A 25,944-nucleotide genomic window follows, 5' to 3' on the forward strand; every position below is an offset into this window, starting at 1 on the left:
TAAGTTCTGCACTTCCTGTTCGAGATTTTGGTCCCGGAGACCTCGAGGTCGGTCACAGGAGTAGTTCGCGCGCTCTCGTTTGTAATCCCCTCGCCTCTGGTCAATTCGTCCATTATAAATGAACTGTCTTAGGTGCCCTCATTTGATCAGCTCTTCGATGTCTTTCTTGAGGTCACGAAAGTCCTCGGTATCGTGCCCTACGTCCCGATGGTAAGCGTAATACAAACTTTGATCTCGTCTGCTCTTGTTACCAACCAATTGTCGGGGGGATCGAGAGAGACCTTCCCGTTCCATTACCACCCAGGACCTGAGCCCTGGGCGCTGTGAGGGAAGTCCAGGCTTTCTCTCTTTTAAAGGGCCTGCTCTTGGGTAGACGGTCGAAGGTAATCTTTCGTGCCTGAGCAGGAGAGCCAGGTCGCGCATCCCCCTAATCCGTGTTCTTCTTTCGCCTTTCATCCCTCAGTCTTTCCTGTGCGCTCTTCAAGCAATTGGCCTCATCGGCATTAGCCTTCTCGTGAGCTCAGTCCAGCATTTTCCAAACTGACTTGGGAGATTTTTCAACGAACTCAGTGTATAGTTTCTGCACACGTAGCCCGTTGGTGAAGGCGGCCATGACAACTTTATCATCCCGATCTCGGATCTGGTGAGGCTCGTTGTTGAATCACACCATGTATTCACGCAACGACTCCTCAGACTTTTGCTGAATTGTGATTAGGTGAGAAGTGCTCTTAGAGTAGGCTCGTGACGAAACGAACTGAACTGCGAACAGACGCGCGAGCTAACTAAAAGAGTGAATTGACCTAGGGGCAGTCCTTGGAACCATTGACGTGTCTTTCCTTCCAGGAACATAGGGAAAGTTTTACACCTGATTGCATCAGTAGCCGTTTGTAGGCGCATTTGCGTCAAAAATGCGAACAGATGATTCTCCGGATTCGTAGTCGCATCATAGGATTTCATGCTTGGTATTTTGAATTTCGCGGGTAGCGTGTAGTTCTCGATTTCTAACACGAAACGGGAGGCAGTATATTTGTCTGCCTCCAGATCTAACAACAGGTCCAGTTCATCCTGTACCTGGTACTCTTCTCTCCTTGGAGAGTGCTCCCTCCGCGGGAACCTCCGGAAGGGCTAAGGATGCTCTATTTGGGAGTTCCTGTGCGAGAGCTCTAAAACTTTGATCTGCTCACGCATGAGCTCCTTCCGTGCCCACTTCTGTCGGGGGTTGGGGCTTCCCGTCCTAGATTCTGATGGCTCGATTCCACCCGTCTTCCGTGCCTTGGGCTCCTGGTCACGATGGTCTCCGGTCTGCCCTTTTAGGTAGTTCACAATGGCTTTAAAAGTAGGCAGATTTTCCGCCACCGCTTGCACTAGTTGTCCAGGCGAGATTCGCGAGAGCTCCGTCCCCTCGTCCCCAGGAGTTGGACCTTGATGGAGATCTTGGGGGTCGCTTCGCTCGTTCCCCTTGGATTCATCAGCGTTCCTCTGAGATCTAGTCCTTGGCATGATTCACAAAAGGAGACTTGCGTTCCCACAGACGGCGCCAATTGATGGGGCTGCCGAGAGCACGATCCGAACTGAGCAGCAACGGGTTGAGCAAACTGAAGGGGAGCGAGTTGGTACGCAAGCGAGGTGAGCGAACTGACCTACAGAGGAATGAACAGCAGGACTGGTTCCCTGTTATGACTCCGACGGTCAAGTCAGTAATAGCTAGAGTAGAGCAACAGTATTGATTACTGTAGATGGCGTACTTTGCTTTGTCTTGTGGTGATGTATTTATAAACTTCTGGGTAGTAGTTTCCTTATAGGATTATAAGTCCTAGTAGAGAGAGAGTCTTTCTAGGGCTCCGTCTGCTAACTCCGAAAGTTTCGAGAGTGACGACCCACCTGGCCCATCCAGCTGAGAGGCGGCGGCCACTCTCGAGCTGGCATCCCTTCTACCCGAACTGATCTGTCCGAGCTGATAGGTCACCATGCCCGAACTGACACGTGGCTTCGATGGATTGGCCTCACTACAGGCACAAAGTTGCTGAAAAGTATTTAGTTAATGGAGTTAGACCGGAGTTAATTGGACTAGAATTGTGACCATCTATCCTGGGGTGAATATTAAAGAGACCTACCGTCGCCACATCCCACTGCCGACTGCCGGTCAGAATCAACTCAATGAAGGGTCCTCTCTCTAGATGCAAGATCTGTGACTTTTCTACTGCGACAAAAAGAAAGGCGAGGAGAAAAATTGCTGCATTGCTTGTGGATGGGACGGAGATTTTGCCGGATGAGATTCTGATTGTTATTCTTTCCTATTTGAGTCTGAAGGAAGCAGTAAGGACCAGTGTCCTCTCACATAGGTGGAGATGTTTATGGCACTTCTCATCTGGTACGCTTGAGTTTGATTTTGACCGGTGGGATGCTAAGAAAGGTGGTACCCATCAATTAGAAGCAACTAAGTTTGAAAATTTGGTTAATCAAGTTCTCAAATTGCATCAGGTTCCATCTATAGATGAATTTATAGTTTGATGTCCTCAAAGTCGAAGGAATCGCGATACAGTTGTTGGTAGTCCTAACCGTGTTTGTAATTGGGTTCATTTTGTGATTCAAAAGGATGTTAGAGCTTTGGAATTCGACTTACCCGGAGTTGATTATTTCCCTGACCCGGAAAAGTTGTTGTCAATTTCGAGAGCAGTGAAGCTTCAGGGTATTGGTCTTTCCTTATTAACATCCTTAAAATTGTTCAGAATTCACATCACAGAAAAGATGGTTGAATATCTCTTATCCAATTGTCTATCTCTTGAACATTTGGGCCTCAAGTATATCCATAATATAAAGAAGCTGAGTATTGTTGGTCCATCTTTGAAGTCCTTGATCATTGACTGTTGCTGTAAGTTGCAAAATCTGACCATCTCTGCTGCAAATCTTGTGTCTTTTGAGTTTGGGGATTCATATATTGCAGAATTGCCCATTAAATCTCAGAATGTTCCTAACCTATCAGAGCTAACACTTCACGGATCGTGGACTTCAGCTTTCCTTTTCAGAAGTAACAAGCATTCAACATATTGCTGTCGTGTGGAGAAGCTTGTTGTATGTGTACCTGGCCTGATTATGATTGAAGTGAGCGAATTTACAGTTTTTTCCTTTAGAAAACTCCCTCCATTACGATGTCTCAAACAGCTGGAGTTGGTATTGTGCACTGCCGCTTATCAAAGCCTATGCTTCTTTGTCTTGCTGACTGAGGCGTGCCCTTTCTTGTCAAGACTTGTAATTCAGTTCATCTATGATTTGAAAGGGATAAAAGAGAATATGTTCTCTGCTCTGTGTAGTTACGGAAGCAAAGGTCCCCTTACAGCACTCGATTCGTATCGCCTTGAACATCTTAAAGTAGTGAAGTTGATGTATTTTTCTTTTTATAGGACTCAATTTAAGTTTTTGTTGTCCTTGGTTCAAATTGCTAACATGCTTGAAAAGATAATTATTGCTCCTAGCACCGGGTATAACCGTAAGGATGGCAGTGCAAAAGCACGAGAATGCACCAAGCAGCTGAAGCAAAGTTAGCACCTGGAGCTAAGCTGGTGATACTTTAGCTTGTGATTAGCATATATATTTTTAAAATTTTTTTTTTGGATGATGTGTTTATGACTTGCGAGGAGGCTGTTTACTGTTATTTATTCATAATTATTTAGGGATAAAAAAATCGAGTTAGACCACAAAGTTGGTCCTTGGTCTTGAAGTGTGTGGTTGGTGAAAAATTTCGACCACAAGACTGGTCCGAAAATTGTTAAATTGCTGCAGGTGTGAAAACAGAGATCAGAGAGGAATCCTGCCAAATTTTTTGATTGCTGCAAGTCATCAGATTAAAGGATTTGATTGGACAATCAAACGGGGAGGCCTAGAAAACTTGACAGAATGGAGAAAAAATGTATTCAGGTATGTGAATTGTTAAATAATGAAATATTATAGAGATCTGATTAATGGTGAAAAAATTTTCTTAGTGACTCTCACAAGTACAAATAGACATACATATTTTGGTTGGATTTTAACAGTGGAAAAATATCTCAAACAATATAATTTGGATGATATTCTTTGTTGGGTTGATGCAAGTGAGTTGCCAAAACATGTTTTCAAGAAGAAGATACGATTATTCTTTCAAATGATGCGTAAAACAATGGCAAAAAGTATTTATAAAAATTTTGTTCGTTGTACTAAAATATCTTGGAGATTTTGAAAGGATATTTACTATGCTTCAAACTGAATTCTAGTTGTTGGAAATGGTTTGTGAATTTTGAGAATGATAGAATTGTTGATGATATATGGGATATTGAAAATTTTGAATCAGTTTATAGTTTTGATTTATATACTTTGTTTGGAGAAATTGAAAGTGATGAATTTGTTGGAGAAAAAGAATGCCTTAATCTGGTAAAGGAAGAAGAGAAGTCTAATTTGGTATGTGAAGAAAAATAAATTATTATTGAAAAAATCGTTAGTTTGGACTCTCCTCAAGGTGATGGAAATATATTTGATTTGATAGATATGGATTTCATCGGAATTCAAAAAATTTGTGCTCCAAAAGAGTTGATTGACAATATGAAATTTTTGGATGATTGTGGTAAGGCTATTCTGAATTATTTGCTAATAATAATTTTGACAAGAGAGCAATCTATGATTTTATATTTTTGGGCACTTACATTGGTGGTAAATATGGTGACTCTAATGATGAATGGATTTTTGTGAATGAGTACTTTGATCAAGAAGAAATTGCTGAGAAATTGTTTGCAAAATACAAAGTGCGTCCATAGCTACGTGTAAAGATGAAGTTAATAACCAGCAATAAGATGGAATTGCATGTCACCTATATAGCGACAAAGATTTGCATAGAGATTGTTGTTCGAGATGGTGTTGGATCTGTCTCAATAGAGAGATTGGTTTAAGGGAAGCAATGTTGGCAAACTAAACAAAGCCTAGAAGTATTTTATTTATTTATTTATTAGTTTTATTGAAGTCAAGTTTTAGTAGTAGTATGATTTAGGAATTTGTATTTTATTTGGTAATCTCTTATGCAAGTGGTTCCTTTTTCAACAAGTCTGATAGGTTATAAATAGGATAGTAGTTTAGACTATTTTCTTGAGAGAGTCTAGAAGAGTTTCTCTGATTTTCTATTGTGGTGTGACTTACTTCATTGTTTGAGATTTCAATAATATTGTGAATTGAGTTTATTATTTTCTTCTCTCCCACATTTATTTTGAATGTCTGCTTTATCTCTTCAATTTTGTAACCCTGCGCACATTAATTATTATTAGAACCCTAAAATTTGGGTTCTACAATCATCATCACAACGGTCAAATTCCCCTGAAGGACCATCATCCTCATGAATAACAAGAATCTCTTTCATTTTACTAGCTGTCTTCCACGAGCATGGGTTTCATGATGTTAATGATCATCTAAATAAACAAACAATAAGAATAAAAGTTACCAAATATAAGAAAACTTGCAAAATAAAGCTAAACCAATTGAAAAAAAAGGTAAAACTTTTAATTAAATTGAAACAAAGAAAGAAACTTACAAACCTTCTACACATTTCTTGTAAGTATTTCAATTTCATTGTCATCTCCATTTTCCTCCTCATTCGAAGTGTCATATTTTGGATTGTCATCTAAAACTCGCAATCAACTATTTTCTTTTGAAAGAGTTGGATTTTCATTCTCTGTCACCCAGTCATCATCTAAAGGCCAGTCCTCAAATCTTGAACCATAGAGAACTCTAACAGCCCTACCTTAACCTCTGAGCCAATCCCAACGTTTAAAAAATGATTAACTTTTGCTTAGCATGCAAATTTAAGTCATCCAACTCTGAAAGAAAAATGGAAAATTGGTCATACATCAAATTAAAAATCAAACAATTTTAGTGCTATTTATCATAATTTCTTTGTCATAGAAAAGAATAAAATAAGTATTTAGAAGTATCAATATTACACATACCATTCAAACTATTGATACATTTGTCAAATCATTTCATATTTGGTCAAATATTTATTTTTTTAAAATGTTAATTTTCATCTTCTTTAATTAATTGTCCTTGAAATCATTATTTTAAATTTAAAGAGACTGAATGTATCTTCATTTGTTAAAAATTCTCTACATATTTTATATGAATTTGTAGATATAACATTTTATGATCTTTATTTTGTTTTTAAAATAATGGTTTTAAGGATAATTAATTTAGAAGATAAAAATCAAATGAAAAATAAAAATTATGCAATATTAAATTTGTTCAAATAATTTTCACAAATAAATTTAATGTACAAAAAAATTATATTTTATGATATTATAACCACGTGCAATGCATGCGACCTATTACTAGTGTGTGTATATGTACATATGTACCAAGTCTCCGATCATTTAGGAAGAAGCTAAAGAGTTAAAACAATTAGAAAAACCCAACTCGACCATACACAGCCAAAGTAAAATGGAAAAAACATATAAAATAGTCCTTTCTTTCCCACACGAAGGCCAGAACCCAAAACAGGGGGCGACATGAAAACTTTGAGGCAAAAAGTGAGATAGAGGGAGCTTATATACCTCTTGGACAACACCAAAGCCATCAAAAGGATGAGAGGGAAAGTGAAGGAAGAGATGTTTGGTGCTCTGGGTGGTGATGAGTGAGAAATCATGATAGGTTTTTTATTTTTTCATTTTTTTATTTTTTGGAGGGAGGGGGTTCGGGTCTACGGCAATGATTAAAAGTACTGCTTTGAAACAATAAAAGCCTAAACAAAGGGCTAATACAATTTCCTAATATTACCAACTAATAGTTCTATAGATGATCTTCAGAAACACAAAGCTGAAGCTGTCGTGTCTCTTGGACGTATATAAGCAGGTATGAAGGTACGTTAAGTTTTGGGATGTTGGGGGATGTAAGGGTGGCAACTTTTTTTTTTTAAACACCTCCGGGGTTGGGTAATATTTCACATAAGCTTTAATTGTCCCCCTCTCCCAACCCACTCCCCCCAACATAAACAAAAGAAAAATGAAAAAGAAATTGGTGTAAACATGTAAAGCATAACCACTTGCACTTAATCGATAGAGATGACGTGTCATACTTTTTTCTTTAAGGAAAACTCAAACCCTTAATTACAAGGGGAAGAAAAAATGAATGACCTCATGATTAACTGGCCAATGTCCTACTTTAAATATAATACAACTAGAAGTCAAATATCAGCAATAATAACTAAGAAGCTAATCGACTATCTTTTTTTTTTCTTTTTTTTTTTAGGGATGTCCCGCAGGGAGTGGACCCCGCAGACTATTCCCCACCCTCCATCATTAACATGCTACATTTTGAGAAAAATATTGACAAATTTTCTATATAGAAACCATTTCTCGATTTGTGCAACCGTTTCTATGTAACAAAGTCTTCACAAATCACAAAGACAACTCGTCAAATATTTGCATGTTCATGTAGTCTTTTTTGAGACATTTTTGGTAATTGTTCTTATTTTTATAATACTTTTGTAATTCTATTATTATGCCTTTACTTTTATTAATTGATTTAAAACAAATTTATAATATTTATTAATATATTTAATACAATTGTACTGCTTTATTTAATTTTATTATATGATTTAATTTTTCATTAGTGCATAACGTATGCCTTTAATCTAAACTATACTGCTTGTTTAAATTAGGGTTAATTACAAAAACTCTATCTAGGGTATATCTATTTTTGTACTTTGCCCTCTAATGTTATTTTTTCTCAACTAACATTGTGTAATGGTAATGCCAAAAGGACATTTATACCCTTAATAGTTAAATGCAGTAATTTTTCTAACTTATTTTGCACTTTATCCCCGAGCATCATCTTTTTTCAATTTATCTATTTGTCATTAAATCATTAGTCAACTCGAATATTTTATAACACTTAGATAGATAATGTTTAAAAATTCAACATCCCTAACATAGGAACAAAAATATATATATTTATAGATATGGTCCTAATTAAATTTCATCGCATAATTATACTTTTTTTAGATTGAGAGAAATATCTTCCTTATTTCACATAAGTAATGGGAAATATAAAAAATATTGTCATCAAAAAATTAATGTGTGAAATGATTATTAAAAGTCTAAAATTGCTAGAATATTGTCAGTTTCTCTTTATGAATGTGCATATGATTGCGATTTTCTTTTAGTAGCCTAATATTTTCTTTAAATGGGAATATACATTTTTTTGTTGGTAATACTTGAAAAAGAGAGAAACATAGTTTAGTTGAGTTTCAAAGTTTCTGAGGTCATTTTTTTAATACAGCATGATTAGATGCTGTTAAAACTTGTTTGGATTGCTAAATTTTTCTAAAATTTTTTTTATTGTTTCATAGTACCTTTTTTAATTATCTTTTTATGTTTTCAATCACATTTTTAGTTCACAAACATTAAATTGCAAAAAGTATTATAGTACTATTTTTAAAAAAAATTTCAAATTATTTTCAATTCAAATAAACCCAATCTATAGACTTTTAATAATATTTATATAGTTTATTTTTCACTAATAATTTTTATTTTCCCCTTATCATGTAAAATGAGTGGGATATTTTCTCTATCTCAAAATATGTCATTATGGAGATAAAATTTAACAAGACCTATATCCATAAATATACAATAATTTTCATTTTATGTTAGGGATTTAGTAAGGTTCCAAAGCAACCTAAGAGAGGGGGTGAATTAGGTAGATTAAAAACTATACAAGTGAAGATAAATTTTCACCCAATTTGACTAACCAAATCAACCTAAGTGAACACACACTTAGCCAAGAAAAAGCAAGTAATAATGGAGCAATTAAACCACACAAGATAATTAAATGAAATGAAAAGCAAATAAACTAAAAGATAGACAAACTAATGTATAGTGGTTAGGGCACAACCCTCCTTGGTGCCAACGTCCATTCCCAAGCTTCTCCAAGTTTGGAATTCAATCCATCATGTGCTTATTCCAATATTGTTGAAACAAACCAACTTGTACAAAGTAGGGTTCACTCTATGCTTACACTAAGTTTTCCTACTCTAGTTGAATTAAAGAGTTTTACAACTTTTCCTAATTAACCCTCTCTAAACTACAATTGAATGTCCACCCAACTAATGAAGTACTCTTACACTTTTCAATTTCACAAAGAGTACAAGTACATCACACACAAGAGTATTTCTCTCAAAATTACTCCTATAAAACTTGGCGTCTATGTAGGTCAAACCTCTTAACAAGATCAGGCTTTAAGATATTTATAGGATCCCAAAATCTGATCCAAAATACCCTAAAGGTCAAATATTAAATGTTGACAAAACTAGCCATTAGAGATTTTAGACGTTCGATTGATTAAGCAGCGTCCGATGCACACATCCTATCAATGCTGAGAAGGATTCTTGATTAGATGTTGGAACAACCGACAGAAACACTTCTTCATCCGAGAGTGCGTCTGACAGGAGAACAGAGAGCTCCAAACTTGGTCTAGAATTTTTCAAACAGCCGATGAGTGGCTTTTGCATCCGAGACTCAATTCGATCATAAGAGTGATGTTCCTTCCATTTACTTCGGACAGCCAATGCCGTAACCAGTTGTCCGAAGGTACATCCCATGCTGATTTATATTTCTTTTGTACTATTTCAAATAGCACCGATCAAGTTTCCGGATACTGGTATTTTTAAATATTATCTGTCTTGAGTGGTTTTAGAGACAAACAAACAAATTAACAAAAAAAAAATGATTAGAGGATAAAATGCAAAACATACTATACCTTAAAGGGGTTTATTGGAATTAACCTTTGCGGTATAAATGTCTTTTTGATATTTTCGTTACATAATGTTAGAGTTGACTAACGATTTAGAAGAAATGAAAAAAAAAATTAATATTAAGGGGTAAAGTGCAAAACTGATTAAACTTAAAGGGAGCTTTTGCGATTAACCTTTTAAATTAATTTAATAATCCATATGTCTAAAGAATTTTTAGTGCACAAAATTTGCCTCTCTTGATCCTAGACTCCTAGCTCCACCACTTTCAAGTAAGCCTGTAAAACCGGCGCACTGGCTTAACCCGTCAGATTGGACTTCGGCTCAATCGCTTGCATTCTTGGTTCTGCAGATATGGTCGCTTGGACTCGTTCATGGACCTAGTCCCGTGGACTTCATTATACATTTACTTGGACCCATGGCTTGGTCTGTGGACTGGGTTCAGAAATAAGATTTTAGCGGACTTGGATTTTGAACATGCATCCTCGACATGGTTTCTTGAACATGCATCCTCGACATGGTTTCTCAGACACACGTTCTTTTGTGCACCCAAAAAACAAAATGTAAAGAAGGCGGACCGTTATGGAATAGCTTGTAATATTTGCAGAGCGACTCAAAACTATCAGCAACCATTCCAGGCAGATTAAAGCGTTTAACAAAAAGGCTGTTTTCGAAATAAAAATCGCCAAAACACTAAAGTCATCAGAATCCCGAAACACAGGCATAGACGGACGCAGATGAACCATTAACTTAAGGGTTGAGGCCTCAAAGGAGAAAAGATAACATAGCGTGCCTATGTAAATATTGCCACCGAACCTGGCATGGGTTCCATTTCTAGCATTGAGTTTCTGCTTAAAAGGTACATCGCATCCAAGATTTCGACAAAATACTGAAACCCTGGTCAAGTTCCCAACAAATCCATTTGTGGTGATGGGATCATTGAATGATATATGAACATTTAAAGAATATTAATCCGTTTAACTCCTAAAATAAGTGTACATCCGAAAGTCAGGTGAGGACCTGTTCCAACTAGGGCATAGCTACCAATTTGATGTCAACTTCTCAAGAAACAAGATTTCCAGCAGACTGATATGGTCATAAACTTCAAATCTTTCGCAACAGTGTCCATGTTCTGATCCGAACATGATCCAATATTCCAAAAGAACTTGAGCAAAAGCATCTTGACCAAAATGACATCTTTTCTTCCAGCAATTTTAGCAAAAGCTCTTCCACTCTCTGCCATTCAGGTTTCACCTAGCAATAAGACCTATAGCTAGTTCGATCTGCCAGAAGCACAATGCCATTAGTGTTGTTGATAGGAGGCTCTCAACTGATAGGAATCTCCAAATTGTCATCACCCATGTGTGAAGCTTCATCGGATTCACTAATGACCATCGGAGTGTCTTCATCAGGCATGCCAACTTTTTCTACCGAAATGCAAGCAGATACTTTACTATAGCAGCCAGAATGAGCATCATCTCCATTTACAATTACATCTTCAGTTTGACAAGAAAGATCAGGTTTGGCAATTCCATTTATTTGATAGGTGGTGTTGCAACTGGATATGTGGTCATCTACTTCCATTGATACTTTATCCCCTCGCTTGATAAACTTATTCTGCGAGCGTTTCTCAAGAAAACCAGGAGGGAAAAGTGGCTTTACCTTTGCTCTACAGCGCTTTCCATCTGCTTTTCTTTCTGCATCTTTAACACCATTAGAAGACAACATGCCATCCACAACTTTTACAGCCTTATGCCTAGGATTAGCAATTTTTGTTTCAAGGACCTCACTGGTGCTTGGCTTCACAGCAGCAACATCAGGGAGCATTCCTTCTCTTTCATAAGCATGATTTTCAGTGGCCACCACAATATCTTGCTGTGATGAATGTCCCGGAAAAAGTTCTTCAGGAGTTCTTCCAGAGCATGTACTTTCATCCTTAATATTGAACAAATTAGATGATGGTTTCATTTGGGAAACATCAGCTGAACTGTTATATGCAATCTTTGAGGCATTATTCTGTGAGACAATACCATGAGCATGACCAAGAGGAGCAGCTTCTTCCCCAGCTGCAGCCGAACCTGAAATCTGACAAAGTTCACCCTCCACTGAAACAGAAGAATTTCCCTCCAAATCTACCATCATCTCTAAATGCTCATTTGCAACATCAGAATTACTTGTAGAAGAGACGCCTTCTCCCAAGCTGGCAATCTCAGACTTTGTATTTGCTTCAGATGGCAATACAACAGAATCAACACACTTATCAGTTGACCCATTACGAGATAAGCATTCAACTGGGTGTTCTGCAGAAGGCTCTACTTTATCTAATTCTGCATTTTTGCTCTTCTCCTCCTTTAGAGGTTCAACTGGATATAGGCTTGATGATCTTGCACAGATCCTGTTAAAAGCAAAACCACTTAAAATATTTACTTTATATGATACAACAAAAATTTTTGGTACATACTGAACAGCAGGTGTTTCAGAATCACTTGGCTTTAAAAGATAGAGGACCTCGCGGACCAAATAAAAGGTAGGACACCATTTGAACCAAATTATTCTGGCCCTAGATGAAAGATCAGCATTTACCCACAAGCAAATATTTCAGTTCAGTTGTTCTAAGAGTCACAGAGATACACCTCCATCACTAGAAAAAGTACACGTGCCATTTTACTTCTTCCTCATAGGATGACAAGGGTCTTATACCTACCATGTTAATTGTGTAAGAAAATATTACACTGCACAACAATATTGGCAGCTGTATGCTGCAAGTCGCTTTGGCAATTTTACTCCAAAAGTAGCAGAAGGCCACAAAATGCATCTGCTCTTCAAGCTAATTCATCTACAACATCACTTTTGACTCTTTCACAACACCCCAACTCCTGATCTTATGTTCCCACAGCTTATACTATCAAAAGGAGCAAAGAATTTGTTTTTTAAAAGGAAAAAAATTATCAAAATGTAAGCATACTTTGCAGATTGTTTGTCTGATTAATAGAGCAATAGAAAATATCGGAAATTCACTTAAGTAAGGACACTGATGACAGAGAGAAGATTATCAGTGAGAAACTTTTTTCCAAGGACAGTTTTAAAATCGTTTACCTCCACCACCACCTCTTTGCCCTCTGTTTTCCCCTCCCCCAGTCCCCTTGTGCACGATCAGATCTGGAGGGGAGGGGGAGGCGTGGGGTGAGGGGAGAGAAAGAGGAAGAATGGGTGAGAGAAGAGAGGGGAGGAGGGAGGAGAGGAAAGAGGAAGGGTGGTGGTGGGGAAGAGTGGTAGGGAGGGAGGAGGAGGGGTGACAGGAGCAAGGGGGAAAATGTAGGTGGTGGGGGGAAGGAACGGAGGGAGGGAGGTGATGGAGAAAGGTAGATGGTGGCTGCCAGGGGTGTGGAAGGGGAAGAGGCTGTGGTGTTGCTGCATTTTGGGTTGTTTTCCTGTATTCTCTTTTTGGAGGTGTTACTGTAGATGTGTATCTAAAATACATGTCTGTCAAAAAACAGGATTCTGTACGGACGCATGATGTTACAGCCTGCTAAATGCACCAATATGGTTATGACTCTGCAACCATAAAAGTTCTACACGGTTAAAGCTTACAGTAAATTCTCTTGAAAGGAAGTCAGATCTACTGGAGAAGTTTGAATAAACATCTTATAGTTGCCTCTGCAATAATATATAATAATACTAGACATCCTACAATAAACTTGCTAATACTTTCTTCCTTGGACATTGGAAAAACTGTTGTTATACAATTAACCATTCTTAAATCTATTTTTACAATAAAAGAGGAGCTGATGTTTCTTCATCTCCATGTCTTGTTGGATTAATTTCTCCAAGTCAAACAGGTAAAACCATATAATTCAAACCACATACTGACGCAACTTAGCCCAATTGCAACTGCCATTACCATTATAATTGCTTAAATTTCAATCAAAGTATGATACCATGTAATAAAAAACAAATAAGTTAAAACAGATCATACAAGCTGACTGACTAAATCAATCATGAATATGCGATCAATCAAATATAACCTATTTCTGACATGACTGAAATATGGTGAAGCCTAAATGCATTTGTTTTGAGATGATATCATATGTTGCAATTGGCAACTCTAGCAGTAAAGCTTGCACCTAAGAGAATTTAAGTGAGAGAATTACCTGCTATACAATAGCATATAAGCTCCTTGAGAAAGCACTTCATCCAAATCAACCCTGACAACCTGAAAAGGAAGTTGGATTAGTTAATTTAATAAAAAATTTGTATGTACCAGAAAAATTGATGCACAGGAAGTTATACGCATGAAATCAAGGGAGCACTTTCCGCTGAATGCATATCTCATATATGATATCAGACTAGACAAATCAGGAAAAAACAGTAATTGGTCTCTAGATGTAAATTACATGATTAGTTTCACAAAAAAGAAGCACAAAGAAGGTAGCATGAAACCCTTGGTTAAGATATAAAGAAAACATACATTACAATAAGGTTCTGCAATCAAGAAAGCAATTAAACACTAAAAACACATTTATAGTAAGTCACAATAAGCAAAATTAAAGTGCATGCATGCCCAAACAGAGAAATCTCTACCTTACAGTCATCAATTCTGTACCACTTTCCACGAAAATCTTTGATGTAGCAGATGTAATGGCCAAAAAAAGAGGCATTAAGCATGTCCACATGAACAATAACTGCATATAGTTTGTAAATATCATTGTTTCCTCCTGTCTCACTCATGTAAGGTCTAAGATCCAAGGTTTCGGGGAAAGCAACCCTCTTGTTCAGCTTTCCAAACCTGCCACTCTGCAGAAGGCAAGGATTTAGAGGAGACAGCACTAAACCAACATTGTGTTTACTAAATTGAAAGGGACAAGGCCTAGAGCATATCAGAATTCAGACAGCACTACCATATGAGCATGATATTTCAAATTTTGTTTAAAAGGTGTCATGCCAGTGAACATGTTTTCAAGAGAAAATCTTCCTTTAGCTTCTGGCCATTCAGTGGTATTCTCAGCGCTCCCAAGGAAGCAAGCAGCTCAAAATCTGGTCACTACTAACTTCACAAGAACTCGCACGACTCAAATTTTTCTTGAGCTTAAGCTGAAGCTCATGTCTGAGCAGCTCAAGAACCAATTCAAGCTTTAAGTTTTAGCAACATACTTTACAAGACAAAGCTTGAGGTGTAATTCATTATTGCTCATCTCCTTAAATTATGAATGTTTATTTCATACAAATAAATATTATTATGTAATGCATAGTGATTTCTTAAGTAACAAGAAAAGCAAACACACAAGAAGCGAAACTATCAAGCTCATATTTGAGTGGCTCAGGAACCAACACCTCAAATGTAAACCATGAAAAGAGAAAGCTTGACGTGTAATCAATTGTTTCTTGTTTTTATGAAAAAGTGTTATATATCTACTAGCATATCTGATTGGCTAAATATAAATAATTCACAAAGGTCTGCAAAGGATTACTTAACAGTCACTTAAGTGATGAGAAAAAAACAAATACTAAAGAACAATATCAGTTGCCCAGGTCTCTATGCTGCCCACATTTCAATTTCCCTTTTACCTCTCCTTCAAAGATGACAGAGAGAGGGAGAGAGAGAGAGCTCAGCTAGGTCTTAGATCAGTGTTATCAGAATGGGTCCACAAAAGTCAAAGGGCTGCAAGCAAGTAAATTTATTTAGTTCTGAAAGGTTATAAGAATCAACCAATATTCAATACATGATGAACAAAATGATGTCTCAAATGGGATAAGTCACTTATTTTTCTTCCAAAATGGACATGTAAACTCATCACTCATGGTATAGAAGTATTGATATTTCCACCCAGATGAGAGAGTTGTCCAAGGTTTCCCAAGTATATTGTGGATTTAGAAACAAATTATGAAAGTAAAAAAAAAAATAATACAAAACATACCTGGAACCTTTTTAAGGCAATTGTAAGTATATTTGGTGCATGCCGAACTGTTAGCCGCTTCCACGCCATGACATAGTCATTGCATCTGCATGCACAAAGCACCCCATCTGTTAAGTCATATAGAGGCAAGAAACCCCATAACTTTGAACAATATGCAGATTAAATCAAACTAATAACCTACCTAACCAAACAAGGGAAAAAGCTACTTTTTTATTAACAAGACTTTTAGTTGTGGGACCACTTGTACGTACAAAATGAAAATGCAAGACTTGGCACAAAAGCTCAAGTCCATTGCAAGAGATCTTTTAGTGAGCAGAGATAACTACAACAGAAAGAGCATGGACAATCAAACCAGGTATCTGCTCAGCTAGAAACAAATTAGTCAATTTCATAGCCAGGAATTTGAGGTGAGACGTACGAGCACAAAGATATAAGAGAATGATACTTCAGTAGGGTTAACTCTCATATATCATGTTGCAACTTTATTTTTTTGTCCTCTGTATCAAATATTAAAAGCAAAAAGAATATTAACTAGAGTTTGGGAAGATAAATTGGTAAAAGTCTCATGCAAACAGTAGTTTCCTGTTTGTCTCTTACATGCAGTAACTAGCGACTATTTCCAAACAGATGATCCACTAATTCAACTGGTAGAGGATTATAAATGGATAAAGTTTTTGGTTTCGATTGGAGATTAGGAATAGATGGACTTGTTATAGGACTTATTTTACTAATGAGATTCATCACAAATTTAGCGACTTTAGCAGCTTAGCCGGTTCGAGATGCGCAGATAATGAATCAAGAAATATCCTGGAATTTGGAACTCAGGATAGACTGAGAGCTTGAACATTTACAGGTTCTGTTCTCTAAAAGCTTGAGTTTTCATCATACTGTCATACAAATAATAAATGAAAAGAAAGGGAAAAGTCAAAAGTGCGCAAGATTCAATTGAGTGAATACCATGACACAGTAAATGGACGCAAAAGAGGTTGAAAGTCATTTGAAACACAAAGGTAACCAAGAAAGTAAGCCTGCTTAGACTAAATAAAGATGCTATTAAACTTCTGCATACATTGATATGCTAAAAAATATCATTTTTGAGACTAAAAAATAAAGAAGAGAAGAGCATGCCATAGCCTAGAATGATCATTTCAAACAGCAGTATGCCTTAAAGACTCTCCATTCTAAGCCAAACACATTGTTTGAGACTATTATTCTCACTTTCAACTTTTGCTCTACCATCAAATTATGTAATTAAAAAAATCGGAAGGAACCATTTGAACCTTGTCATGGATTCTGGATCCTTTCAATCAAATACAGAATTTTAACACAGTTCTTTGTGCTAAAACAACATGAAAAAGCAAAAGAAGAACATCATCCAGCTCCAAACACATCCCAAACAAAGGGCTACACAACATACAACACTTAAATTGGCTAATAGTTGCAAACAGAATTCTAACTCATCAAGCATAATCTTCAGCCTAAATAGTTACAAAAATGCAAACAATGTTAAATCATGAGTTTCAACATAAAACCCATCTTCCATATGAATGAAGACCCAATAAAACTATAAACAAAAAGAGCAATTAATATGGTACATAACATAGGAAGCTAAAAGACATCAAATTTAAATTGTAAACTAGAAAGAAACATGAGTCATATCACAAGATGCATTAGAGACCAAAAAAACTGTAAACAAAAAGAGTAATTAATATGGTATACAATGTACAAAGCTAAAAGACTTCAAATTTAAATTGTAAACTAAGAAAGAAACATGAGTCATATCAGAAGATGCATACCCATCACATTTATACATGTTATCCCCATGGAGCCATTCTTTGGCAGTGAACTGGTCCAAGCATTCTTCCAGAGATGCAGAATCCCCGTGAATTTCAACAGTTAAATCCATCATATTTTCAAACTGATTTGAAACATTGTTGCATTTCGTACAAATCACCTTCAAAAGAAAGAAGATCAAAAACAGAAAATCAGAAAAGAAAAAGAAAAAGAGAAGTGAAACCACGAATACAAAAAACACAGATGCAGAAAGTGAAAACACAATGATGGACAAACAAAGGTGTACAAGCATGCAAATCTTCCAGCTAGAACAAATTCAACTAACCCATCAAGTTTCCTAGCTATAATTTGAGTATATTATGCGAACAATTTCCTTTCTAGCATGTGAAACCACTAATGATGAATCCTAGTCATTGTGAGGTTTTGTCTAAACGCTTTTATGCTCTATTCTTGTTATGAAGCACGCAAACAGCTTGAAAAACAGCTATACACCAGGAACTTTGAAAACTTTTACCAAGGAACTACCTGTGATTGGAGGTGACCACCAAAAATATGCTGGATAAGGGTTGTCTCCTGAGAGGTAGGATGGACAGCCCTTTCACCACCAAACTCATCAAGGCACACTGACTGCATGGTATCAATCGCAAACCTGCATTACAGTTGAATTTTATCAAATATATCAAATATCAAAGGTCAAAAATATGCAGTTCACTTGAATAGGGAGCTTTCAAGTACAAATAACACATACCTCATAAATTCATGAGCATCCTCTTGTTTTCCATAGCCAAGATTACCACCAATATTTGGTAGTCGAGAAAGAATGTTAATGGGTGAAAAAGGACGTAAACTTTCACTAGCTCTTTCAACATGAGTTTGAAATTCACACAAAAAGCACCAGTCATTCCTCCTACCTGAGGAACAAGGAGGAAAGTATACATTAAACAAGGACAGTTTAATAATCAATCCAAGGAAAAAAATTGAGGAACAGTAAAACAGTCATGCAATTACATTCTCTCCTGTGGCCCTTTTCCAACAAGAATGCAACGAGTGGCCTAGTGTAGGCAAGGCACTGTAGAACCACATTTGCAAAGCAGCTGCACAATGAACAAAACAAAGATAAACTTCCTTTCTTAAAATGTTAAAGCAAAAATGAGCTTTGAAATATCCCTAAGCTGAGAGAAATTTAGGTTGTCATACCTGTTTCCACAATTCAATAGTCCACAAGGAGGAAAGCCAGGTTTGTCCCAATTGAAGAGTTCAACAAATTCCTCATAAGGGAAAAGTATCTGACAACATGGATACACCAAGGTTATGATTAGGCAATAATCCCTTAATAAAATTGCAAGATATGTTAAGCAAAAGTGACTCACTTTTTTTGTCTGGTGGAGAACTTTTGAGGATCCACCAGGATTAACCAATGAAACAGTGGAAGAAGCTCTTCTTCCTCCCAGCAGAGATCTGCCAGATAATTGGAAATCCTTGCACTTTAACTTGTGCTCAGATCTCCAGTGCGATCTTTGGCAAACTTCAGAGCTAGAAGACAGAAGATAAAATGACAGATTAAGCTCTATAAATCAGAAAGAGATGAAAAATAAAAAAAGAACACTTAAACATCTGCTGTTGCATGAAAAAAACTAAGACATGCAATTTTGAAGCAAAATATCAAACAAATGGGTAATAGTAGATTCAAACTAATTAAAAGCATGAACACACATATGAACCACCAAACAGTGCAAATAAGGATGGCAATGGGGCAGGCACCAACGAGCAACCGCCTCTCTGGGGTCTACATGCGGCAGGGTGAAGGGGGTACACAGGCAGAATGGGGACACAAAAATCCCCAGCACCATCTCATCCCCCACATAAGGTGTCTGTTTTAAATTTATGTAATGAATGTGCATTATTTTAATAGTAATACTTATTTTACGTGTGTATGTATATGTACATGTGTGTGTCTACATGCAGTATATGAAGGATCTTGTTTTCTTTGTTACACTGATATATAAAGTGTTTTTTATATATTTGATTGATTTAATAAAGTTTCACAACTATTTTATCTAAGTACTTTGAACTTTTGTATAGTCTTCCTGTTTTTTCTTCACATTTTGAAATATTTTTATACAGTTTCAACTTTATGTAAAAGTTTGACTGGTAGTTTCTTAATGTTCTGTTTGTTTATTTTGCTTAACTTTTTCATACTTCCAATAAATAAATAAAGAAGCTCAACAGTGAACACTTAAAGGTGGATTCTGGCAGATGCAAGATGGTGGCGGGCTGGGGATGGGGGTTAAGTAGGCCGGACAGGTGACGGGGCAGGCATTAAATTTTCTAGGTGGGGAGCAAAATGGAGGAGTGTAACCCTGCCCCATTGCCATTCCTAAGCAGAACAGAAAAATGGGCACCAACAATGTAGATGGAAGATTTTACTGGATCTGCTAATTTGGGTGCTTCACATGTACATGGCACATAAAAGGTACTAAAGAATACGCAAAAGCCATTTTGGTCAGACGATGATCAAAATCACTTTTCCAGGAAGAATAATAACCTAAGCATTAAACAAAAGAGCATGCAGACAATACAATTTCAGCTTACAACTAGACTAAATCCTATCGACTACTTGAGATCTTGCTACAAGGCAACAAAAAAACAACTAGGATGAGAGGGTAAAGACTTTAGCTTCAAACTGAAACAGCATTTAGACACTGGCGCAATGAGATTTCATAAGTGAAGCACCGTAGAAGTTGCTACTCCAGCAGCCCTTTTACATTCTATGGTGCAAGGGTCAAATATGAATCTCAGGATTAATGAAGTAATGGAGGAGATAAGAGGGGAATCTACAGTCTCACCTAGGGTTCTTAAGAATAAGACCCAGAAAAAAAAATCCACAATTTACTCAAAAGAAGTAACGGATTGACACCATGTCAGAAAGTAAATCTTAATTCTAAAAACTCCTTTCTTCCAGTTCGTTCCACGTCCTTGTACAATGGAGGTATACTTGGTAGTGGCCAATAATTAACATTGCTCCACAAAGGCCACCAGTTGAAGCTTCTTTACCATGACATATTAAAATTTGCAGAATGTAACATCCAAGTCAGTCAACTAAGTTATAGCACGTCATACAGGTGAGTTTCTCAGCTTGTGTAGACTGAAGTAGAAAAAATGAATAAGAGGTTTAATTTAATGGCCTAGTAGATCTTTGGCATCAGCTTTTCTGTTCTGCATCAGTTGGGCTAAATCAGACATACAACAGGGGGTCATATCAATAACATAACAAAACAAAACAAACACATTGTTTGGTGTGCTTTCCTTGCAAAATTTAAACTCTGATGAAAAGGAAAATCATCTACAATTACTCATAAGTACCTACAACAAACATACGTTAATAACTGCACAAATGAGTAAAACCTACGCAAAATTTTGTTATGTCAAGATGAACTTGAAAGAAATACATTTATAAATCCCCATGCATTTCCTAACATGCAAATGCAACAAGCGTGCCCCAGTAACCAATTTCAGTGAACTGAAGCAAATATAATGAGACATTGAAAATCGAATAGTCTCCTACGTGGCAACTGATACTTGATGTCTGGAAATCTATTAATTTTGTATCAACAGACACATACACGGCATAGCTATCTCAGAAAATGAAGCAAGATATGCAACAAAACGTGCCATCTAATAATGAGAAGGTGCCAATAGCTTTTACAAAATCAGCAATCAAATAAGAGGCTTTTTGCTACGGTTAATGAGTGCAACCATACATTTTGTGCTTGCGCAAATTGATTATCAACACTTAAAAGGTTTCTTCAATAACAGGAGGTATTTGAAAACCAATAATTTCCTTAAAAATCAAATTTTCAAATTAAAGTTTCAGAGTGCTTAATCAGACTTAACAGGAGCCAATTAAACTTTAATGTGACACAGTAAATGGGCTTGACTAGCAGGCCCCTGCAGTTTTGCTCCATCTTCTTGTTTTATCAAAGCCTGAGGCCAGCTGTAGAAGTTCCTTTATACTAGACATGCTGTCATTCTGGTCTCCAAATTTTTACCATGCACAAAAATGTTACTAATAGATAAAGTACAGAGCCCTAAGCCTGCAGACCTCAAATGAATTAAACTTGCTAAGAACCTTGTTTTGAAGAAATGAAAGCCCTGCATCTTCATTTCTCCTCTCTCTTATGCTCCAGAGGATCTAAAGCCTCTGCATACTATTCACTATGTTTTTTTATCAATTTCTTGCAAGTTAGATGCAACTACACAGATACAAAGAATTGCAGGATTGCCTATTACAGAGGTCTAAAAGATTTTGTTCCCTGTTCTCTAGAATGAAAATGATACCACAAACATATCATTCATTGAACTTCCATACAGTTGGAACTTGATGTCCAAACAGCCAAGAAAAACTTGCCAGGAAAAGCATCCAGACAGAGCTGTTTAGGTTTAATACAATTGATTGGCTTTAGACTGGAGCAACTAATGTGAGGTTTGAAAAGGGTAGGACTTTAATAGTAAGAAAGGTCGGTAAAGGGTTTAATTTTTTGTTCCAGTAGAAAGCCCTGGTTTTTTTAAAGGTGACATGATAAAATGAACTAGGGAGACAGCATTGTTGAACTTGTAACACCTTTAGTTTCACAACCTTTATTTTAAGTACTTTTTCTGTGACTTTTAGATAATTATTTAATTACAAAGCAAAGTGGTTAAACATAAGTTTACCAGAAAACTTGTCCAAATAGAGTTCCGTTTACCCTTCACATCAAAATTTTTTTGGGTGTGTCCGACAAAATAAAAAATAAAAAAATTACAAAAAAAAAGCAAAGAATCATATAATTTGGGTGTGGCTGTATAAAGATGGTGAGAAATTAGGTGAGAGAGTTGTTCCACATTAACTTTACTTTCCCAGCATACAGTCAGGATGCAAATTTTAATTAAAAGTTAACCGTGGGATAAGATGAAACAGGGCAAAGGCAAAAATGTTACAGTCAACATCTACTACAAATGCATACCATTTGAGAGATGACCTTAGATTTGACATTCAGACAATTACTGGACTTCAAGTACTTGTAACAATATTCTTAAGTATGTCGATACCATTCACCTTTCCAGACTATTTCTAATATAGGCAGCTTTTAAATCTAGAATGCTGACTTAGATCTTTTATCCATTACCACCATCATATCCAAGACACCATGGACAATCCTTTTCTGTGCGCTTTTTCAGTTTCTATTGTAAGTCATGTGTGTTTTCAATTCCAAATTCATCGATGATCACACTTATTAGACTGCCCATTAAACTAACCAAAAATACAAAAAGTAACGACCTTACAGTTGCCACTTTTAAACATAAGGATGCACATTTATGACTCCCAGAAAACAAAATACTCACAGGAAAGAGGATCTTCTAGACCACATCATAACAATATAAATTAGGAATGTGGCAGAGCAGAAAACAAGACAAGTCATCAAATCAATCCACACACAAACAGCCATTGTTATTGGGGTTTAAGTAAGTTACTCTGCCCATAATACTGTTTTACTGGTATCGCAGAGCAAACAAAAGCAACACATGCTTTAGGTTGCGCACAAAAGCTTCCAGCAGAAAACTTATGAGATGTATGGCTGTGTTTATCCCAACTCAACACAGAGCATGCCCCAGGGGAAGTATTACACACTTCCTTTGTACTTCTCTAAGCACGTTGACCTTAATCAAAACCTAAATGACATTGAGCTAAAAACCCTTTTGAAAAAGAAAAACTTGACTAAACATTAGATTCATATGACGCATGTTAGCCGCAACATTATCACCAAAGTGAATTAACAGGAAATCATATAAATTAACTCTATCTACATTACACCAAACTAAACCCTTGGCTAAATTCCAAGACAACATTCACAAACAAATATGAAAAGATGAGAAAGCAACTAAGAAAGAAAAGAAAGCAGCAACAATAACCAAATCTGAAATTCATGAACAGTCAACCAACTTTGAAAATAAATAAATAAATCATCTAGAAATAACAAAATAAAAATTGAATGAATTCCGATATCAAAATAAATGCAAATGGGATAAATGAAAAACAAAAAGAAAACTTTAACCAACAGATAAAAGAAACTAGGAAAAACTATGGCTACTGTCTTTCATTCAACTACGAACCATTATAAACCTTCGCTTAAAAAAAACATCAAAATAATACGTAAGCATCCTACAGCTGGAGAAGAAAGGGGGAAAAACTCAATCTTTTCCTATCTTATTGCCCACTCAAAAATTCAATGTTTTTCACGCTAGCAAATGAAAAAAGAAGAAAAAATCAAAAAGGAAAAGTAAGAAAAGTTCAAGAACAGTAACTGAACAGTACATAACCATCTTACAGATGGAGAAAAAGGGGAAAAATTCAAAATTCAATCTTTTCTTCAATCTTATTGCCCACTCAAAAGTTCAATCATTTCTCACAAAAGAAAATAACAGAAGAAGGAAAAAAATCAATTAAAAAAAGAAAAGAAAAGCAAGAACAGTAACTGAACAGCACATAACCATCCTACAGATGGAGAAAAAGGGAAAAAATTCAAAATTCAATCTTTTCTTCAATCTTATTGCCCACTCAAAAGTTCAGTCATTTCTCACAAAAGAAAATAACAGATGAAGGAAAAAAAATTAATAAAAAAAGAAAAGCAAGAAAAATTAAAACAGTAACTCAGCATTACATAACCATCTTACAGCTGAAGAAGAAGGGGAAAAAAATTTAAAAATTCAATCTTTTTTCAATCTTACTGCCCACTCAAAAATTCAATCATTTGCACAAAAGAAAAAAAAAAGAAGAAGTAAAAAATCAAAAAAGAAAAGTACAGAAAAAATTCACGAGCTTACCAGTACATAACCATCTTACAGCCTGAGCATTTCTTCTTAGTACGATTCCCGCAAACGGCACAGGCGTCGTCTTCCAAAGCCGCCTCCGTCGCCCTACTCGTCGTCGTCATCATCATCATATGATTATTACTACTACTATTATTACAGTTCCTACTGTTCTTCTCCGCCGCCGTTGAAGCAATAGCAGAGGACCACTCAGAAACGTCGTCGTTGTCGGGGTCGCTGTCCTCGGCGAGGAAATACTTGGAGGCCGTGTTTTTGACAAGGTGGAGCAATCCGAAGGCCACAATAAAAACGGTGACGACGAATTGCAATAGCCAATTCAGATCCACCGCCGCGAGGAGCGACATTCAATTTCATCGATCTTTCTGTTTTATTTTATTTTTTTCAGTTTCTAAACTAAATAAATAGTGTATTATTTACATCTAGGGTTTCTTCCTATTATCACTCACTAGCTATTGTTCTGCTACTTCTATATAGTCCTACAAGTTTCCAATTATGTATCCATGCATTTAAATTTCATAACCGAAAAAAGAAATTCAACCTAATTATTACTAGTTATTACTAGTAATATTTAATACTGGTAATACTAGATCATTCTAGATAGGAAGAAATGAAATTGTTAATTTTGTCACAAATTGATGCGACAATGGTTATAATTGTAATTATGGTAGGAAATTTGATTGGGATTACAATTGGAATTATGGGAGTATATTCTTGCAATCTTGTATCTAAATATTGATGGTTTGAATGATTTAAATAAATAAAATTAAGGATAGAGATTTTTTTCAGGAAAATGGTCATGTTTGGCAAATGAGTTTTTTAGGTGTTTATTTAAAATTTTACTATAACTTTGTAACGTGTGAAAGTTGTAAAAAAAATTTTGAAGAGTATAAATTTTTGAATATTTTAAAATATATAATTTAAATAAAGTGCGTATATTCTTGCAATCTTGTATTTAAATGTTGATGGTTTGAATGGTTTAAATAAATGAGATTAAGGGTAGAAATTTTTTCAAAAAAATGTTATTTACACTTCCTTTTTTGTTATTTATACTCCGACTATCATTTTTATTATATAGTTTTCATTTATTAGATTATATGGTATAACAAAATATGGAGTATAAATAATATTTTTCATTTTTGATATGAATAGATTTTGATAAATAATACATCATACTTTAAATTTTAAATTCACTTCTTTGTCAATATATTATACATCTATACTGTCAACAGGGCAAAGCAAAAAAAAAATATTTATACTTACAGTGTATATAATAATAATCCTAAATAAATAAGTTTGGGTGACTTTTTGGTTTTTATTTTTGTTTCATTTCTTTCTTTTTTGTGCCTTTTTTTTTTTTTTGGTTTTTGGTTGGCGTGTGGGTTGGGGAAGAATAGGAATAGGTTGTTTTGATTTACGTGTTTTTGATTGATTGATTGGGAAAGCTAGGAAATGGAGGCAAGGAAGGATGCGTGTGTGGGGGTTTTCGGCAATTCGGGAAAAGTCAAGGGTTTTAGTTGGGTGGTAGGAATATTAAAGGGAGGAAAACTTGGGTGATTTGGTTAGCCAAACTTTATGAACTCATAAATGGGGGAAAATTGAGTTTTGATCCTC

General features: G+C 35.9%; 2 protein-coding genes across 2 annotated transcripts; one reads left to right on the forward strand and one right to left on the reverse strand.

Moving 5' to 3' along the window:
• The first annotated feature begins 2,157 nt into the window (after positions 1 to 2,157).
• LOC113780453 (F-box/LRR-repeat protein At3g03360-like) lies at positions 2,158 to 3,543 on the forward strand. Its single transcript, XM_027326251.1, has 2 exons — positions 2,158 to 2,481; positions 2,596 to 3,543. Exons 1-2 carry the CDS (start codon positions 2,158 to 2,160, stop codon positions 3,541 to 3,543), a joined length of 1,272 nt encoding a protein of 423 aa, XP_027182052.1.
• Positions 3,544 to 10,530: 6,987 nt separating this feature from the next.
• On the reverse strand, positions 10,531 to 24,779 carry LOC113779982 (ubiquitin carboxyl-terminal hydrolase 18-like). The gene is made up of 11 exons (XM_027325805.1): positions 24,328 to 24,779; positions 18,837 to 18,999; positions 18,664 to 18,752; positions 18,475 to 18,560; positions 18,215 to 18,377; positions 17,992 to 18,115; positions 17,469 to 17,626; positions 15,673 to 15,757; positions 14,339 to 14,551; positions 13,909 to 13,970; positions 10,531 to 12,152 (listed from the first exon to the last, which is right to left on the reverse strand). The coding sequence occupies exons 1-11, from the start codon at positions 24,675 to 24,677 to the stop codon at positions 11,084 to 11,086; spliced, it is 2,562 nt and encodes an 853-aa protein (XP_027181606.1). The 5' UTR covers positions 24,678 to 24,779; the 3' UTR covers positions 10,531 to 11,083.
• Positions 24,780 to 25,944: the final 1,165 nt, after the last annotated feature.

This window comes from Coffea eugenioides, chromosome 8 (assembly GCF_003713205.1).
Source record: "Coffea eugenioides isolate CCC68of chromosome 8, Ceug_1.0, whole genome shotgun sequence".
NCBI lineage: Eukaryota > Viridiplantae > Streptophyta > Magnoliopsida > Gentianales > Rubiaceae > Coffea > Coffea eugenioides.